General features: G+C 42.8%; 1 protein-coding gene across 3 annotated transcripts in view; it reads right to left on the minus strand.

The window, feature by feature from the left end:
- Positions 1–20,726, minus strand: part of Shisa9 (shisa family member 9) — a 292,994-nt gene that overhangs the window by 15,071 nt on the left and 257,197 nt on the right. Inside the window, exons 4-5 of one of the 3 annotated variants that reach the window (XM_039087032.2) lie at positions 12,930–13,085; positions 2,981–3,028 (exon numbers count right to left, since the gene is read on the minus strand). In XM_039087032.2, the coding sequence (XP_038942960.1) occupies positions 2,981–3,028; positions 12,930–13,085 (204 nt within the window). Of the gene's footprint in view, positions 1–2,980; positions 3,029–7,216; positions 8,528–12,929; positions 13,086–20,726 lie in introns of those variants that run through there. The other 2 variants (XM_039087034.2, XM_039087033.2) reach the window with 2 other exon arrangements.

Consider the following 20,726-nt stretch of genomic DNA (forward strand, 5'->3'; position numbering starts at 1 on the left):
GTTTTTGTTTGTTTGTTTGTTTGTTTTTGTTTTTTTGTTTTTTGTTTTTTAGTTACATGTTTAGCAGGGTGGGAAATGGGGAAAAAAGCAGAGAAGGAAGAGGGAAGAGAAGGAGGTGCCATGAAAGGAGATGAACCTGGTCTGGAGAAACAGCAGTTATTTGGGTTACATATTGGGGAGGTAGTTAAAAAATAGATTAGGGGTTACACCCCCCCAGTAATTGTCAAAACCAAATAAAATAACCATAGTCTGAGTCTCATTTATTTTTAAGCTAGTCAGGGATCTGCTTTAATTGGTTGTACTACATCCATAGATAGCAATAGACACTAAAAGATGAATGTGGTGTCTGCCACTTCTCTGTACCATTTCCTGTCCTGGCAGATGAGATTCTCTTCTAAGGTGAATCAATGGAACACAGGTGGCAGGAGAAGGCGTGGCACGTATCTATAGGGACTTTGTCATCACGGTTACACTTCTTTACCCAACCTCTCTGGGAAGGACCCACCTCCTACCTTCTCCACCATATTCTCCCTGTGTTCTAGAGGTGGGTTCCCAACAGCTTCCAAACAACTGACTGTTAAGATGTCAACTGATCTGCCTTAAATTAAAAAAAAAAAATGAAAGTCAAAGGTATTTGGGAAATAATGAGTTAAAGTTTAATAGCTTTTCGTTGGCATAAAATTCTCCAGGGTCTCAGGTTTTCCTCTCTCAATGATAATAGCAAAATAATGCCAGTAATCACCTGCAGACACTTAGCACTTTCTATTTGCTGGGGCTATGACATGTGTTTAAAGCATTATTCCATTTCTGCAGCCATCTAGGAAGTAGCTGGTGTGATTGTCTCCATTTTGCAGGTCAGAGAGTCAGGGTTTGGAGTTTATAACCATGCTACTTGAATGTGCCTGACTGAGTCTCATTTCAGGAGCTAAGCAGGGTCAGATTAAGGAGTTGACTGTCTGGCTGAAGGCACCACGAGCAGCAAGTTAGGAGCAGAACTGGAACTCATAAGCCCAACACACTCAGTTCTTTTCTTTCTTATAAGAAGGTGGCCTGACTGTGCAGACTTCCAGCCTTATTTCATGCTTCCCCTATAAGTTAAATGGATGACATTTGAGAAAGATCAGTGACCTCAAAAGAACTTGGCCTTGACCTCCTTCTCCTCCCCATAACAGAAAATAAATAAAGGTACACTTAGGAGAGGGCTCTGGTTTGAGCAGGAAACAGCTTTTCAGACTCTTCTTTCAACATGGCCTGAAATATTGTCTAAAGCCATCAGACCACAGCAGGCTGACAAAGGCCTAGATGCAGACTGCTTCTCCAGGGCTGTCACAGAGCCCTAATAGCTTTGTTTTCACAGGGAGTGTGGTTGGGGTATGTCTCTCAAATTAGTTAGATCTGTCATGTTCCAAATTGTTTGCGTTTCTAAAAATGGGATTTGACATGTGAACAATTATTATCTAATGCAAGACCCAAAAATCTGTCTCTTTCAAGTCAACAACCTGTTAGTCAGGGAATTCTTATTAAACACAAAGCTCTTTCTCGGTATGGGACTATTGTGCTCACCCTTTCCAACCAGAATTGTTTTTGAGCTCTGAAGCCTTTGTCCAATTTCATCTTCATCTCTTTCTTAAGCCTTGGGTAGGTGCTCTCTGTACTCATTCAAGGATATTAGTTCCCCAGCAAGCTGTCCCTCGGGCAGTGCTGTGAAATACCCAAGTCAGCAGAGCAGCACCCCAGAATTAATCAGCAATTCTACTCTTGTAGCTCCATCCAAGGCATAGTCAATCAGGCGCTCCTGAGCAACTGAGCGCTTACACTGCTCTGGGACAAGCATTTGCCTGGTGGTCCTTGTCCCCATCAGAGCTACTCGCTCATATCTCCTGCAGCCCCCCATTATCCCTCCACTGTTCTCTTCTCTCTGTCCAGTTGAACACCATCTGTCTTCAAGAGCATCCTAGTTGGTGTCTCCAGCCCCAGTCCAACTTTCTGTAGTCCATTTCCTATTGAACAGTCACAATCATCTTTGAAAAAGGCAAAAGTGATACCCAGATACTTGTCTAGAATTTGCATTGTCTGTCTCCTTCTCTTATTCTGTTTAAGGTCTTGAAAGAGCTCTACCTCCACCTCCTTCGATTAGCTGCTCCATTCCTACCGTGGGATCCAGCAATGTAGAAGGAATGAAGAACAAAGAGAGCAGTGCTTGTGGTTAGTTCTGAAAACAGCTTTTCCCACCCTCCACCTCCATGGGAAACAACTTATCCATTAGCATCAGAGGGACATATTCTCAAATTATAGTTCTACCTTTAGTGACTGAATTCCTTTAGGTAAGTGTGATTCTCCCTCATCCATGACCTATTTCTGAATGGGTATGAAGATCTTCAGCAAAGTGTCTGGAGAATTAAGCAGCACAATAAGTGTGAAGGACCAGTGTTCTGGCACATAGTAAGGAATTAATATTAACAATAATTATATTTAATAACTTGACCTAGTCACCCAACTAGCTCTTTCAAATACTCAATAATTTCCTTAGTCCCACTGATCACTGTGCTGGAAAGTTGAAAAAAGTTCTGTTCCCTAAACTCTAATTCCCCAGACATACGATTGACAATGTGGCTGTGTATCCTATGCAGCAATAGTGACAATTCCAGAATTAATTTGTCTTGTGATGTGTTTTGGCCACTCTACTTTTGACCAATTTGCCTTTCCTCAGACATTAAGGCATTTCCTTAGAACAACTAATAATGGGAGGTGAGCAAAGGGCTAACACACTGTCCAGAAACAGCCCTGAGCATGGACACTGCACCCGAGTGCATGCACTACAAGACACACCTCAGCACTGGAGACGCACAGACTTATAGGTACCAATCAGTAGACACACATATGACTGGATCACGTACAAACACTGGGACTCTCTGTCCCTTTGTTATAATGTTGACTTTGACAACACCTGGACGAAAGAGCCAGAAAGGGAGTACGGTACCTTTTGGTGACTTAAGCGTTGCCACTGCCCAGTCACCATCAGCATTTCCTAAAAAATAACAATTGAGAGATGCTGATCTGGTTACCAGGAAACCCATTCTTGTGGTACCCTCATGCCCAGATTGTGCTTGGTACCTCAGTTGCAGCCTCCAAGAACTGTGGTCTCAGGGGACCCAGGGAATTGGAAAGGAGCAGGTGTGGCCTTGCACTAGGTATGTACCTGTTTTGACAAGACCTAAGAGGATGTCAAGAGGACTGCCCGAGTCATGCTGAGCTACGGCATCACAGCAAGCAGCAGCAATCTGAAGTCTGACTATAAATTTCAAGTTTTCACTACAAAAGACAAGACATTTTGGCTTACAGAAGGTTTCACTAATACACAAGATGACTAGAGATGGAACTTGCTTCCCATTTGCTACAGACATTTTTCCAAAAGAGGTTACATCATTGTTAAGCTCCAAGCCCGGACTGGAGCATGCTCATCTGCCTGTAGCTTTAAAAGCCCCACTGGGCACAACTTACCTTAGCACAGTGCCTAACTGGGAAAGATATTGCTGAAAGTGAATGAATTCACTCTTCTCCAGAGCCACTTTCCTAAGTGAGGAAACCCCACCCTCTAAAGCTACAGGGACCACACTGGTTAGCAAAGAATCCCAAATGACTAATGCAGTGCTTTACAGAACAGCTATATGGCTGGAATTTGAGTTATAAAAGAGAGGAGACACCATCCCTGACCTCAAGCTATATTACAGAGCAATAGTGATAAAAACTGCATGGTATTGGTACAGAGACAGGCAGATAGATGAATGGAATATATTTGAAGGCCCAGAAATGAACCCATGCACCTATGTTCACTTGATCTTTGACAGAGGAGCTAAAATCATCCAGTGGGGGGAAAAAGACAGCATTTTCAACAAATGGTGCTGGAAACTGGCAGTCAGCATGTATAAGAATGCAAACTGATCCATTCTTATTGCTTTGTACAAAGCTCAAGTCCAAGTGGATCAAGGACCTCTACATAAAACCAAATATACTTAAACGAGTAGAAGAGAGTGGGGAAGAACCTTGAACACATAGGCATAGGAGAAATTTTCCTGAACAGAACACCAATGGCTTATGCTCTAAGATCAAGAATTGACAAATGGGGCCTCATAAAACTGCAAAGATTCTGTAAGGCAAAGGACACTGTTAATTGGACAAAAATGGCAACCAAAAGATTGGGAAAAGATCTTTACTAATCCTACATCTGATAGAGGGCTAATATCCAATACATACAAAGAACTCAAGAAGTTAGACTCCAGAGAATAAAATAATCCTATTAAAAATGGGGTACAGAGCTAAACAAAGAATTCTCAACTGAGGATTATCTAATGGCCGAGAAGCAACTAAAGAAATGTTCAATATCCTTAGTCACCAGGGAAATGCAAATCAAAAAAACCCTGAGATTCCACCTAATACCAGTCAGAATGTCTAAGATCAAAAACTCAGGTGACAACAGATGCTGGTAAGGATGTGGAGAAAGAAGAACACTTCCCATTGTTACTGGGATTGCAAGCTGGTACGATCACTCTGGAAATCAGTCTGGAGGTTCCACAGATCGTCGGACATAGTACTATCTGAGGACCCAGCTACACCACTCCTGGGCATATACCCAAAAGATGCTCCAATATATAGCAAGGACAAATGCTCCACTATGTTCGTAGCTGCCTTATTTATAATAGCCAGAAGCTGGAAAGAACACAGATGCCCTTCAACAGAGGAATGGATTAAAACAATGTGGTACATCTACGCAATGGAGTACTACTCAGCTATCAAAAACAATGACTTCATGAAATTCTTAGGCAAATGAATGGAACTCGAAAATATCGAGAGTGAGGTAATCCATTCACAAAAGAACACACATGATATGCACTCACTGATAAGTAGATATTAGCCCAAAAGTTCAGAAAAGCCAAGATACAATCCACAGACCATAGGTAGCTCAAGAAGAAGGAAGACCAAAGTGTGGATGCTTCAGTCCTTGTTAGAAGGGGGAACAAAATACTCCTGTCTAAAGGAAATACAGGGACAAAGAGTGGAGCAGAGACTGAAGGAAAGGACATCCAGAGACTGCCCCTCCTGAGGATCAATCCCATAGGCAGCCACCAAACCCAGTCACTATTGCTGATGCCAAGAAGTGCTTGCTAACAGAAGCCTGATATGGATGTCTCCTGAGAGGCTCTGCTAGAGCCTTACTGATACAGATGAGGATGCTTGCAGTTAACCTTCAGGCTGAGCATGGGGGCCCCAATGGAGGAGTTAGAGAAAGAACTGATGGAGCCGAAGGGGTTTGCAACCATAGAAAGAATAATAATATCAACCAACCAGACCGCCCAGACCTCCGAGGGACTAAACCACCAACCAAACAGTACACATGGAGGGACCCATGGCTCCAGCCACATATGTAGCAGAGGATGGCATTGTCTGGCATCTATAGGAGAAGCCCTTGGTTCTGTGAAGGCTCATTTCCCAAGTGTAGGGTAATGCCAGGGTGGTGAGGAGGGAGTGGGTGGGTGGGAGATGGACCATCCTCATAAAAGCAGGGGGAGGGAGGATGGGAGAGGAGGGAACTGGGAAAGGGGATAATATCTGAAATGTAAATATATAAAATATCCAATAAAAAAGAAGAAAAAATAGAAGTATTCTAAATCTAATTCCCTTCCAGATGTATCCAGTAGCCCCTGGGGGAGTAGTCTCTTATTAACAGAGTCTCGAGTAACTTCTCATTAAATAAACAAATATGAAAAGAACTCAGAATGCACCCCACTCCTTCATTACAAGTGTTCTCTAAAATTGAGTTTAAAGTTTAAAAGGCAATGTCTACCTATGAAGGCCTCATTCCATTGACCTGGAATCAGTCCTGACCAATCAGTGAATGTTGCTGTCTCTCCTGTTCTTTCCTAGGAACCCACTTGGGCAGACTGGGTTGGACCACTTTCTGCATGATTTCCAGAGACCTAACAGGCTGCCAGCTGAGAGGAGATTCACGGAACATCCTGTGACCAGAATGATTACAGACCACAAATATGGGCATTTAAACATTTCCAATTGGCTTCCCAGGCATGCCAAAGGACTTTCAAATCGCCATGTGCCCACTAGGGATCTGAGTTCTACGTCCTCATCATCCAAACAGAGAAGAGCTTGGTGTGACAGGACAGGAAGTTAGAGCTCAGCAAGTCCTGCCCGAAGTGCTTGACCATGTCCTCTTCCCCTCACCTGGGGTCATCTAGATAGTCACAGGGCCCCAGATCTTCCTGTGCCCGTGGACAGCCAAAGTCAGTCTCCAAAGGAGTCATCCTCCCCTGAATCAAATTCCTCAGCTTGCCTTACAGGCAGAATCCAGTCTTTGTCACCTTTGCCCTAGCTTCCAAGTCAGGGCGGGCCTAACAGTGCAGTAACAAAGTCTCTTCTATGAATCCGTTGACCATACACACCTTATGAAGATGGTGGCTGATGGGGCTACCAAGTGGGTACTAAAGTCCTCACTATATTTGGTGGCAGGAGCTGACCTGAGGAGACTGACTATTTGGGGATGAAAAATGCTCATTTAAAGGGGATGGACCTTTTAGACAGAACAAGAGCTGTAGGATAGAAAGGGGAATGAGGGAAGGTAACTGCTATTGTAAAATTAGGAGCTGTATGGTTTGCTGCTTGAAAATATATCTCAAATATAGTATATTTCAATTATACTATACCTTTTACCTTCAGAGGAAAAACAGCTGACATCTTGTTCAGTCTTGCCCCAGAAAAGGAACTGGGGAGTAAAGAACAGGCCTCACAGAAGGAGGGAGCAAAGTTTGCAATGGGCCCACAGGAGAGGGTGTAGGGAATGGTCCTGGACAGCTTTTCTTTTACCTGATGGTAAACTTTCACTGTTTGAAGTAGATCAGAAGAAGCATCATTTCGTGCAAACAACAGGATTTCCAAGTCAAGCAATCTTGAATGTGAACTCTGTTAACCACACTGAGCTTTGGCTTCTCCATCAATATTACTATACTATTATAGACACAGAACAGTAGGTCCAGTGCCTCCCTTGGACACATGCTGCTTTGGAGGTCAGTGGAATTATCTTCAATAAATACCCAGTTTAAAAAAAAATTAAACTAGGTGAAATCAGTTCATGGCTGTGGTCTCATGGTTTTCTTTGGTCCTTGGTACAATGTAGCCACAGAGAGGATGAGGAGGGAATCCTGCACTGTTGCTGGTGTTTTACATTTTTATTAGAAGATTTAACATTCCAAGAAAAGATCACTTGTCAAATGGCAAAAGTAGAAAGATTTTTCTGAATATAAAACAAAGATTTTAGTTAAGATGAAGGCATACAGAGCACTGTGACCCCATGCTTGTGAATTCCTTCTCTCTTAGCCTGGGGGCCCGAGGTTGAACCTAGCCACACATAAAGGGCTTGTGGGCAGGAACCTCACGCAGTGTAGGAGTTTGACCTCTGAAACCTAGGACCACTGGATCAGGACAGGTCCATAGGAGATAAATGCTGACTGCGGGCTACTTCCTGTCTGTCATGTGCGTTGGAGATTATGTAACAGGATGGAGTTTCCCCTGACCTACACATAGGAGCACTCCCTCTCCGAAACACCAGGGCATCTTTAGGGATATCTTTGGGGACACTTCTGTCTTGCTCACATTGTTCTATGAAGAGATACATCTGTCCTCATTCTGCACCTGCCCTGCACATGAGTCAGGGAAGGGGAAATTAACGATGTCACCCTATACGAAGCATTTCTCAGCATCCTGTCTCCAAACTGTTCAAACCCATATTACAGTCTCAGTGAAGAGAGCCAAGTGTGTGGTGCGGGCTCTTTGGTGGATGGTATCTCTCACATCTGGGTATCCCATTTCTCCCAGACTGTGGGTGGAGAAAGTGAAGTGGCTTGGGCTGGCTCTGCTGATTCTTAGGGTTCACAGAAAAGTAATGTGGTTTTGTTTCCTTACTTGTTTGTTCTTTGATCGGGCCCTTGATGTGAACTTAGAAATGGATGTCAAGAATGTGGATTCTCCTCTATCAACAGGAAATTCCTGCCAATCAAGGCCCAATGTATCTGGGAGTCTGGAAGAAAGTTATGACTGGTAGACTTCTGGAAGAGGCTATAGTGGGCTGAAGTGCTTTCTACATGTGGAGAACTTTTCACCAGGCTGGATCACTGCCTCCAGCTAAGCCATTCACTATGTGTGGTCGTTACTCTGCTACACAGGAGACACTGAGGCCCAATGAAGCCAAGAGTGTCTAAAATCACTTAGTAAAGTTTGGGTCGACACACAACTCGGTCCTGAGCAAGTTTAGTTTCATGTACAATTTTCTTCGTTCTTGCCAGTCACCCCAGGTTCTGCCTTGACATGATGTCTAGCACATGTCAATTCACTGCCTTTGCAAAGGGCACAGGTGGTTCAAAATGCCCCATACAGTGCTGAGTACTGGAGAGACAATGTGGATGGGGCTGGCCAGGTCCATGCCTCAGTGTCTCCTATAGTCAAGGGATACCAAATCCAGTACCTGGAGAATAAACAGACAAATGAATGAATGAATAATATTCAGCTTACTTTCCCCCACAGAGCTCTGTGGGGCTCAGCTCCTGACATTTCCCCCTTGTGTGCTACTCTTTTGCCAGTAGCTGAGCCGTGAGCCCCCTGGGAACAGATATCGTTCTACAACCACATGCCTGGCATACCCAGGTGGTATGCGTCAAGACCCCAAAGTCCATAAGAAGAAGGTTCTCTCTAAGCATGAATGGGGTGGGTTCAATAAAGCAGCAGAAGTAGAATGAGAGACAAAGGCAGGCAGGGTTGGGGATCAAAATCAGCAGTAAAACGGCTTATAACCCTTTCTTCAAATCTGGCCTTCCAAAGCACTGGCAGCGAATGAACGGGGTTTAAAATCCCACAGTTGTTCTAGTAACTAGACAAGGTGGGATGGTTTCCTATCACAATTTTAAAATTGTAACAGAGCGGTGTTTGGGGACCATCCACTCTGCTTCTTTGTTTATCAGATGAGGTGGGAGCCTGGGCACTTCGATGGCTGTTCAGCACCATGCAGCTAAGAAAGGGCAGAGCTTGGACTAGGCTGGAGCCTCTGATAAGCACCTGATGTTTGGATAGTAAAGCCTTCAAAGAAGATTTATTCCCTAGGGTGTGTTTTGAAGTTGGCAGTTAGCAGTAGAGGCTGGCTAGGCTTCTTGTATCCACTGGATTGAGAGATTTTACACAGGGAGTCTGGCCCTGGGAAGTTGCAGAGTTTTAGATGGCAAACCATTTTTAAACAGCCTTGCTCCCGGGCAGTAATGATCCTCTAATGAAATGCACTTCCTGTTCACACCAGTTTACATTACATCTTAATAAAGAACCCTTGAAAGAACATTTATTATGGGATTTGAGTTCACTCATGCAGGCCGATGTTAGAGTCCTGGGGAGCCACTGGGTCAGGTAGTTCCTCAGCCACAAACTCAGAGTAGAACCAGGTCACCCACCATGCAGTTAAAGTCCAAGAACTCTACAGCTGTCAGAGGAGTCGGCTAGGGGACCCTGTTAGCCACTTACTGGATTGGGGCCAAACCCCAAGAGAGATCCTTCCACTTGCCACAAGATACAAAGGTGATTCCTTAAAATTCAGCTCGTCTTTGATTCTTGTCAAAGGTAAGCTCATTCGTTCAAGCAGCAAATATTCCAGGAGTTCCTGGTTGCCGAAGAAATGGTTACATAACAAGTGCCAAACACATTTTCATATTGCAAATTTCATTCCAAATGCTCAGCAGACAGTTCTTGTCTACAGCAACCCTGAAGAAATCCTGGGAAGGATCAAGGAACTGTGTTGGAACATTTATCTATTATTTACACTGAGAGCTACTGAGTATCTGGTCGGGGAGAGCTCTAAGTTAAAGAAATGAGCTGCATGGGATAATATGACCAGTTCTCAAATAAGACAAATCCGGGCTGATGACTCTTAGTGCCAAACCAAGACTCAAATCGAACAACAGATGTTATTTGTCTCTGAACTGCAGGGTTCAGAAAGGGAGGTGAACTCAGAACAGTGTTTGCAGGTTGCTGCGGCTTTGTGAGCAGTGAGTCTCACCTGCTCTCCTGGGCAACAGTACCCCTCCCTTCCTTGTAATACAGATGCTTGCGATGCCCATGTTATGCAAGAACACAGTGTGAAATCAAGAAAGTTGATAGCTGTAGAAAATAAGACATGGTGTTTTCTAGGGGTCGGGGAGGCAAAGAAATAAATTAGGAGACAATAGTAAGGGAATGGGAAAGATTTACCAAGCTGAAGGTTTAGGAAAGCTGTGTCTTTTGGTAATATACCCTTGGCTCAATCTCTTCTAATTAGTTCATCCCGAAGGCCTAAGGAATTGGGGAACAGGATCTCTCAGACTTCTGGTACAAACACTAATTACCTAGCCTGTTTCTGTTCCAATGTGAGAACCCAATACATTTGTTTTATGAATATTTTTATCAGCATCAACCTTAGATAGCACAAACACCAGAGCCATACCATAATGTTTGTACCTTGGTTCTGGGGTTAGGGTATTTCATAGTTGAATCTGCAGAGTATCTCCTATCCCATCTCCATTGAGGGGCTGGATGACAGGAAGATGAACAATTGATCAGAAAAGACAGTGTGTCTATCTGTGGTATCCTCTACCTGACTGACATTTCCTGGAACCAAAACTATGTAAGAATAAATGAATGAATAAGCTTTATAAATAGTCAGAAGGGCAGAAAGACCTCCACCAATAAATCCCACGGAGTCCCCTCCAAGGGGAGTCGTTCCATCACAAAAACTCCTTCCTGGTGGCCAATTCTTTTGTGAAAGAGAAGAGCTCTCCATGAGAAGAATATTTAAAGATAACCACTGAGTCCTCTCTAGGGGACCCAAGCTGAGCCTGAGAGCAAAGAACTGTGAAAGGAGTCCGTGTGGCTGCTCACAAGACAGTGAGGCTCTGGAAAAGAGGGATGGTACTAATGGTGGGACCTTGCTTTGTTTGAAAGGTCTCTGTATACCCATTTTATAAACTGGAAAACTGAGACCTACTGAGGGTTAGGAAACTGCACAGAGTCAGGCAGAAGTTGTGACAGAGCCAAGATTTGAGTCCATATCTGTCTGGCGTTTATCAGTTCATCAAAAGATAAACTCGGAGAAGTGGCAGATGATGTGGAAAGGCAAGCTTAAAAAACTCTCCTCAAAAGAAAATAGAACTCACAGGACATAGCAAGAAGGAAACAAATTTCCCATGTCTGGAGTGAACAAGAATGTGGAAAACAGGCCCAGGATTTGGGAGAGGATGTTAAGAGCAAGCAGTTGAGAGGGGAAGTTCTACTGAATGTTGGGCTCATGGAGTAGTCTAAATCCTTAGCCCTCAGCTTGGGCTTCACATTAGAAATAGCCATTTATTTTAATTTTACATATATGTGTGTTTAGTCATAAATCTTGGTGCATTCCTGGTGCTTGTGGAGGTCATCCCCTGGAAATGGAGTTACAGATGGTTGTGAGTCACCATGTGGGTGCTGGGAATTGAACTCAGGACCTCTGGAAGAGCAGCTATGGTCTTAACTGATGAGCCATCCTCTTCCAGCCCCATTTATTTTTTCAAATGTCCATAGACATTTGACAAACTACATCCTTAACCTGCTCAGTTAACACCTCCAAGGTGGCCTGTGGCCTTGGTGCTGCTTACCACACTCAGGTGATTCTGGTACTCTGACTCCATCACTGAGAACCTGAGTTGTCATAACCAGTCACTAATCAGGAACTGACAACTTTGCTCTGACTGAAGCTTCATCCAGTGGAATGTGTCTGAGGGCAAATTGCTATGCTCTAGTGGAAGAGACTGGGGAGACATGGAAGGAAGATAGGTACTGGGTAACAAATGCCTAGTCATTTCTCCACTCTGTTACCACTGCTTTTGGGTCTGCAGAATCATCTCTCAATTCCTTCTCCTAACCATTGAGCTACAATGTTCTCCTCCATGAATTACTAAGACAGTATGCATAAGAAGTCAAACATAGTGTTGTACACTTGGTAAGAAATGAATTTATAATAGCGCTGTAGTCTAGTGTCTAGACTATCCTTCCCCAGGAAATGTTACCCCCTGAAGGAGAGAAACAACTTAGGCTAAGATTGTGCACCAACCATAAGCTTATCAGAGAGAGCAGGGGATGCATAGGTGATGGGGTGGATCTTGTTAAAAGCCAAGGTGTTCCTAAGAGTCATATACTAGATTGTACATCTGAGGCTCTTAAGGATTACCTAGGAAAGATAGGGAGTGCTGAGGGAGGTTAAACATAAGTGGGACCACACGAGTATCCAGGTCTTTCTCCCCAGGAAAGAGTCCTCACTAAATAAGTGCCCCAGGTGATCACTCTGCTCCACACAGCAAGGCAAGACTTAATTAGGTTCAAAGGAATAGCTGTGGGAGTCTGTATTATTTATATATTTCATATACATATGTATATATATGAAAGAAACTTGATAATGATAGGTAGATATAAATGATAGATAGGTAAATGGTAGGTAGAAAAATGACAGATGATACATATAGATGATAGATGACAGACTCATAAATACACATATGTGCATAGATATAGATAGATGATGATAGATAGTCAGATAAATGATAGATTCATAGACACATATACATAGAAATAGGTAGATAGGCAGACACATCATGCATTTAGATTTATATATACAGTATACTTACATTATACATACATTATACTTACACAAATTGGTTCTTAGACATATACATATATGATAAATCATAAATAAATAAATAAATGATAGATGATAGAGAAAATAGGTATAATAAAGAATATAAATCAAAAGTAAAAAACAATGTTCATAGGGAGAAGCCGAGTAAGGGCGAGCATAAAGAAAACAGATACATGTAGGAACTCCTTACCTACTGCCTTTAAGGAGGCATACTTGTTGAGCTCTTTGCCTGGAGGCTGCTGTTCATATGGATTAGAAATCTGGCCCAGGTTGGGGTATGAATGTGGGTGTCCCATCTGCTGGAGCAGAGGAGAAGTGGGCACTGCATTGTTCATCTGAGTGGTATCTGAAAATGAAGAGACAGACATGATCATAAAAAAAAGCAAGAGCTTCCAAGCACCCCACTTGACATCATCATAGACCTCCATTCTAAAACTCTCCCCCACACCAGGGACATGAGTGGCAGAGCATCAGATTGAGCGATAACGTGTCAGGTTCTGGTCATCATGCAGGAACACTGGGCATCAAAGCAGTATGTGGGGGCACTAGAGAAATGGCTCAGTGGTTAGCACTCCATTAGGCTTCTGTAGAGAACTCAGCACTCATACCATCAGGATCATGGTAAGACTCAGAACCCAGGTGGTGTGACCTTTGAGCTCAGTCACCTTGGCCATGGTTGCATACTTCCAAAAACCAGCTGGTTCTGGGCACTCATGACCGGAGATATGCTCCTTTGAATCTCAGCACTCATATTTAGTAGCTCAGAAATAACTGTAACTCCAGCTCCATGGGCATCCAACATCTCTGGCCTACTGGGGAACTTGTACTCATATGCGCGCGTGCGCGCGCGCGCACACACACACACACACACACACACACACACGCACGCACATGCACACATACACACAAATTTAAAAACAAAATCTGGGTTGCAAGATGTTGAACTTCAGTAACATTCAAAGAAATATCACTCAGAAGAAGCCTACCCCTTCACCAAGAAGCTGACCAATGTGAGGAGGACCGGATGTCACCAGCGATGATAAAGGTGCTGAGAACAGAGAGGCCACATGAGCTTCTGGCCAATGCAGCCTGCTCAGCCCACTATACCTGCAAGAAAGAACCTAGCACACAGCACTGAAATCTTTAACACACGCTTATCCAGAGCAGACAATGTCGTGTTATGTGACCAAGCCTACAGAAATATGTAACTGCCAGAATGTATAGATTTTTGCTCACAAATGCTTTTCGCATAAGTCTATTGTGTTTTTGTTTTTTGTTTTTGTTTTTTACTGTAAAGTGGAAAAACTGAACTACTATATGGGAATTCATTTAAAATTTTACATATGCATTATGTGCATAAGTTATACTTGCATATGGTAGAAAATCATGCAACTCTTAGAAGGAAAGAAATAGGTTTTAAAGTAAATCCACACTACATGTCTAGGGAATTTCCAGAGACTGCATAAGAAGCATGAGAGGCAGTACAAATGTTACAGTGTTTATCTTACAAAGGAAAGTGTGCCTATTTCTGCACACCAAGGTTTGCAGAAGCTAAACAAAAGATTATCAAGCACATACTGAATATTGGCTCTGTGTGGGGACAAAATACCCTGGGAAGGGAATTTCCAGAAGGTTCATCATATAAATGCATTCTGAGATGAGATCTGAAGGAAAAATAAAATATCAGTCAGGTGTGGCTGATGAGGGCTGCACTAGAGACATGTTATGGGCTGAGGAAAGAGCTGGTGGGTTGCCACTGGAGCAAAGTGGTAGGTTCAGGTTCAAGCTCAGCTCCTAGAGAGTGGTCCCTGGTCTCTAGGCATGCATGGCTAGAAAGTACAGTATAAAGAAAGCTGAACAAGATGAGGCAGCAGAGGCTGAGAGAACCCAGCCAGCTAGTTCAAAGACCCCACCTTGAGAGCAATGAAATAGGGTTTGGGCGGGCGACAAGGCTGGTCAACCCAGTAGAGGCAATCAGGACTCAGGCTCAGCCAGGGAATCTAGTAGGGTGTCGCCAGCGCCGGGAAGCACCTGTGTTCATCAAGATGCACACTGCTAGATGCCGGAGCTACCGCGTGAGATCCCATTAAGCCGGCATTCACACTCATTTCCCAGCTTCTGCAACTCCTCAGCTGACAGCCCACACAGCTGCTAGTAGGCAGAGCCTTGCTCTCAGCTGATGGAGACACCATACTAGGCTTGCTGCATTTCACACATCTCTCCTTCAACACCTGGCTGGTCTGCAACCAGTGCCTCACCGACCTTAAGGCACAAAGTTCAGGCACTTGCTTCAAGGTGGGGTGACTATGGAGAGGTCGGTGGGTGCTCCAGAGCTCACCCTGTCAAAGACAAAAGTTTGGGCTTTACAGGCCTCTGTCGCCATTGTAGGGTGACACTAGCCTGGATATGATACAGAGAACTATTCATGTCTATTTCAGTAAAATTTTATTTTCAAAACCAGGTGACACCAAGTTTGGCTCAATGACTTTTGTTTGGTCACCCCTGTCTACACTTCCCCTAACATCTTCATCCTTCTATGGCTACTTTATCTTCCCTTTGTCTTTCCGTGTGTGTGTGTGTGTGTGTGTGTGTGTGTGTGTGTGTGTGTGTGTGAACATGACAATTCTCTTGCTCCCTGGCTTGAGAACAAGCTGCTGCAGAAACTCAAAGATGGACGCCAGGGGAGGGGCAAGGGAGAGCTCTGTTGACAGGTACGAAGACAAAGTTTTACAGTGAATAGGACTTAGTCCTTTTATAGTCTTTGTCTCATAGTAGGGTGACTATTAACAATAATGTATTGTCTAGCTACAAAACCTTAGAAAAACAATTTTTCATGTTCTCATGACAAAGATATGATAAATGGTTTGAGGGTACAAATATGTTGATCACCATAAATTAACCATTACATGTATCAGGTACCACACCCATTGGCGTGTACGATCATTGTGTGTTGATAAAACTTAAAAGATCGACTGAGTGGTGAATTTAAAAAAGCCCAAGGACATTAGTAAACTAATTAATTAATGACTCAATGCCAAGTCTTATTGTCCCCCCAGGAAGAGATTTCAACCACTACCTTATCTAGTTAGAACTGATAGCCCCCAAGTCAGTCCTTCAGGGTGAAGCTGACCCTTCATTCTTTCTGTCCCTGTGTCCTAGACCCTCACCATTGTACTAAAATCCTATTTCTAAGCTCCACAAGGAAATGCTAACAACTTCAGTAAAAGAGGAGAAGGCCTTGTAGAGATGCTCCTCATTGGACATCTTGGAATAGCTCTTGTATTATTAAACAGAATACTTAACATTCCATTATGGAGGACTTGCTTTTAGAGTATTTCTGCTAAGTTTCATACTACCTCAAGGGCACTGAGTGCTTATTGAACATAAGTAGGTATGACAGAGAGGACCCACCAAAATGAATCCTCTCAAAAGAAGAAACGAGGCTGCCCCAAGTCATGCTCCTGCTTCACATTCAGAACCACACGGAGTGACTTGCTGGCAGACTTAGATAGCCATTTTGTGCTAGCTTCCAGGCATGAGATATTCAGAAATATTAAAATTCCCACCCTGGAGGAAACCATCAAGAACTGTTAAACAGACATTTGTGGCTGGACTCTGAAACGTTATTTTTGTTTTCCTAGACAGAAAGAGAGGTTAGACCTCATAAACTGCTACTCAATTTAAGTCCTGCCCTACAATGTACCCAGCAAAGGAGACACGAAATAGGCAGAGGAGAGGAAAATCCAGGTTGGGATGTAAGGAAAACAGAACATCAGCACGAATGAAGAATGCCAAGCAGGTGAGATTTAGCTTATACTCTGAAAATACTGTGACCAAGATAAGAAAAGAACTATAAATGTGTGAATGTATGTGTATATCTCTGGCTGCATATACAAATAAACATTTATCAGAATATCTATACTAAATACATACATAATTTTTGCATGGCTATGACCATAGAGAATGGTCACTAGCAATGTCTTTCTCTTGGAAGAGTGATTTCCTTTTTAGATACACCTCGGTTCTAGAGAGATCCCATGCCCCTGCATAGAAAGTCTATCCAACAGAAAGAGAAAATATCCCATGTCCTCATAATTTTACAGCTCATTACAGCTTAGAAAGACTCCAGAGCTTTTGCTGTTCTACGATGCTAGCCACGCTCCATCAACAACCTCCATTAGCATGCAAGAAGCCACTGACATCCTGCACTTTTCTCTAAGACAGAAAGGGGCTCATGTATCTGACAATCATCCTCAAAGAAAGTCAAGGCATAATTACGCTAATTGGAGGCATCTAGTATTCTTACACCGAGGTAACCACCTTAGACATGCCATTATTGTGAGGTATCTCTTCATCACTCAATACAAATAAAGTGGATGCAATTCAGATCATGTCAGTGGTGGTTTAAAAAAAAAAGGTCAGTTACAAACACAGAGAGGGCACTCTAGGTTTCTGTGCAGAGAAAACAAACGAGCAGTGACTCATTTGGAAGGAGTAACAACACAAAGAGCCCCAGAACATTCCATGAGGAGGAACGGCAGAGAAAAACACTGGAGGCTCAAATGTGCTGGTCTGACAATCCCAAACGCAGTCTTCTGTACTTATGCTGTCTGCCCTGACAACTGTGCACACAAGTTCATGTTGACATGCAGGTGTGGGTGTGCATGGGGAGGCCAAAGGTCAGAGTCAGCTTCTTCCTCCACTACTCCCTACTGTATTCACTGAGACAGGGTTTCTCGCTGAACCTAGAACACATTGATTTAGCTAGACTGGCTGGCCAGGGAATCTCTTATCTCTAGCTCCCCTATCCCAGGACTACCCAGCCCATCCTTCCTACTTAGAGAGTTGGGGATCAGATTAGGGTTCTTATGCTTGCATGGCAAGCACTTTATTGACTGACTTTCCCAGCCTCTGTTAGTTTTTGTTGAAGGATAGATTTTTTTTTTATTTTTCTGTGGATGAATATTTTGCCTTCATGTATATATGTGGACCTGTGTGTGCCTAGTACTCAAGGATGCCAGAATAGGGTGTCAGATACCATGGAACTGGAGTTACAGACAGTCTAGACCTGCCATGTGGGTACTGCAAATCAACCTTGGTCCTCTGAAAGAACAACTGTTCCTAACTGCTGAGCCATCACTCCAGACCCGAGTTTTAAATCCATAAAATACTTATAAGATAGTACAGAAACATCCAGTATTGTCCTTGACCCAGTTTCTCTCATAAGAACATCCTCTTCAGGGATGCTACAATCCATGAGCCAATATTGATAGGTTAACTAACACATGCTCACACCTCATTAAGGCTCCCTTCTCTCTTACCAGTATCCTTTTCTTCTGTTCCAGAATCCCATTCCAGCACCACATTAAATCAACTCATGTTTCCATCATCTACTTTGGCCATGACAGTTTCTCAGACTTTGATATCTTTGGTTTTTAGGATCATGGTTCCGTGGGTAACCTTCTTGAATGTCAATTAAAAGAAATATGTCTCAAGTATTTTTTGTCATTGAATTATTTATTGGCTATTGCTCCCAATAGCCAATTTTGCTCATTGGCAGAAAAGCACAGAGGCAGACACTGTCATCATAGAACATCAAGGATGCACATGATGATGACTTCTTGCTGGACCAGCTCAGATGCCAGCGATTGCTGGGTTACTCCCTTAGTGAACGTCTTTCTCCAATTCCCCTCTTTTTCACCTCCCATCCTCATCCTGATCCATCATCAAGAGAGCAGGTGTACATCCTCCGCACCTACAGAAAAGCAATAGATACTGTGGCCCTTCAGTAGAGGTATAATATATAAGCCACTTTGTCCTCATTTTCATTCCCTGTTCCATTGTAGACACATTAATATGTGTCTTATGTTCCCCAATTAGCTGCTTTGCCATACTTCCATTTTTGATATCTGAAACATAGCATTGTTTGCTTCTTGGTAATGCAATGTATCCCCAGGATCATATTACATATATCCTGTCTTGGCCCAAAGATCATCCATCTTTCTGAGGACCTGGTTCATTTTACTGGAGAAAATCATTAGATACCAAAAATTTGTATGTAAGGGAAGTGTGGTTACTTCTCATATCCCTCAGATGATATAAAAAGGACATTTCCATGTGTGAGGACACAGCCATATGCACATATCTGTAAATACCTATCTCCGTAACCACCTATACCTGTATTAGCCTGTGCATGCATGCATTCTGACGTCTCTAATATCATTGATCCATTGTCAAATGCATCATTTTGCACTCCACCTGCTTAGCTTGGATCTGCACCCCAATAATAATAATAATAAACTCAACTCCCAGCGTCCTCCATCATACTAGTTAGTTATTGATTTATATATGTTTACATATAGGGTGTGTGTGTGTGTGTGTGTGTGTTGCATTATAATTTTTAGCTCATATTTAGAAGAAAACAAACTTTATCTACTAGAATACAGTGACTGAGAAGTGTATATTTAAATTTTTATTATCATTACTCATTATATAAAATTATATATTTGATTATAACATTTCATGGATTATATGATGTATTTTGCTTGCATTCATATCCATTACCCTGTCTTGTCCCTGCCTCCCCAACTCCCACTGACTCCCCTTTATCTTCTACTTCCATATCATGTGTATATTTTAGAACTGTGGATTTTTACATATAAGAGAAAACATGTAACATTTGTCTTTCTAAGTCTCCAGTTCCACCCTTTTCCCAGAAAATGGCATAAACTTTGATCTTCTATGTGGCCAAATAATACTCCACTGTGTATATGTATCATATTTTTGTAATTTATCCAACTATTGGCTATGGAGGCTAATACATAAGGTGTTGTGAGTGTGCTACAATGTGTGGACATCTCTGTGGCATGCCAACCTCAACTCCTTGGTGTTTGTATCTAGACTAGTAGAGTAGGATCAACTACATTTTTAGTTCCTTGACCAACCTCCATTCCGAGTCCAAAGGGTCTGCACAGTTAGCAATCCCACCAGCAGTGAGGACGGGCTGCTTTCCCAGCATCCTCACCAGCATTTGCTGTTCTTTTCTTGATAGCACTTCTGACTGGAGTGGGCTGGGATCTCCATGTTTTGATTTACATTTCCCTGATGGCTATGGAGACCAAACAGTGGTCACACATTATTGGCCGTTTACTTCAGTGAAATTATAATATAGTTACAACATTCCCTCCCCCTGTGCTCATCCCAGACCCTCCCGTGTACCATGCTGTCTCTCCTTCAAATTCAGAACCTCAATTTTTCACCAATTGCTACTGCATGCATATATGTGTCACATCCCTAAATATAACGTGCTCAGTCCATATAATGCTATTTGTATGTGTGTTTTCAGCTCTGACTCTTTGGCACTGGACAACCAATTTTGTGAGCTTCCCTGAAGAAGACACCCCTTCCCACTCCCAGCTTTCCTTCATGTAGGAGTGAGGACTCCCAGGTTTCCTCTCCACATTAGCATGGCCTTGGTATCTTCCCTGTTCAGCTCACATTTGGGCAATCATATTGGTGACACGTTTTTGAGAACTGTGAAATTGAGTTGCTTATTTTTAGATCAAATTACTCCTGTTTTAGTATGTTTTTGTTTTAGTTCATTACATGCTCTATACATTAATGGCTTGTGAGCTGGAAAGATGCCAAAAATCGTCACCCATCCTTCAGGTCCCCTCTTTACTGACCATTTCCTGTACTGCACTGAAGCTTTTTATGGACGCAATCCCATTTGTCATGTTTTATTACTGAGCTATTGAAATCTTTTGTATAAGTCTTTGCCTGTGACTGTATCTTGAAGTATTTCTTCTGCTTTGCACTACCAGTTTTAACATTTCCCATTGTGCATTAAAGTCTTTGATTCATTTTGAAGCAAACTTTTGTACTGGGTGAGGAACATACATCTAAACCACTACATGAATGTATGAATGTGTACTTCTTCCCCAGTATCATTTGTTACAGCCATTTTCCTAGTCTGCATTGCTTTCCT

Source organism: Rattus norvegicus, chromosome 10 (genome assembly GCF_036323735.1).
Source record: "Rattus norvegicus strain BN/NHsdMcwi chromosome 10, GRCr8, whole genome shotgun sequence".
In the NCBI taxonomy this organism is placed as follows: domain Eukaryota; kingdom Metazoa; phylum Chordata; class Mammalia; order Rodentia; family Muridae; genus Rattus; species Rattus norvegicus.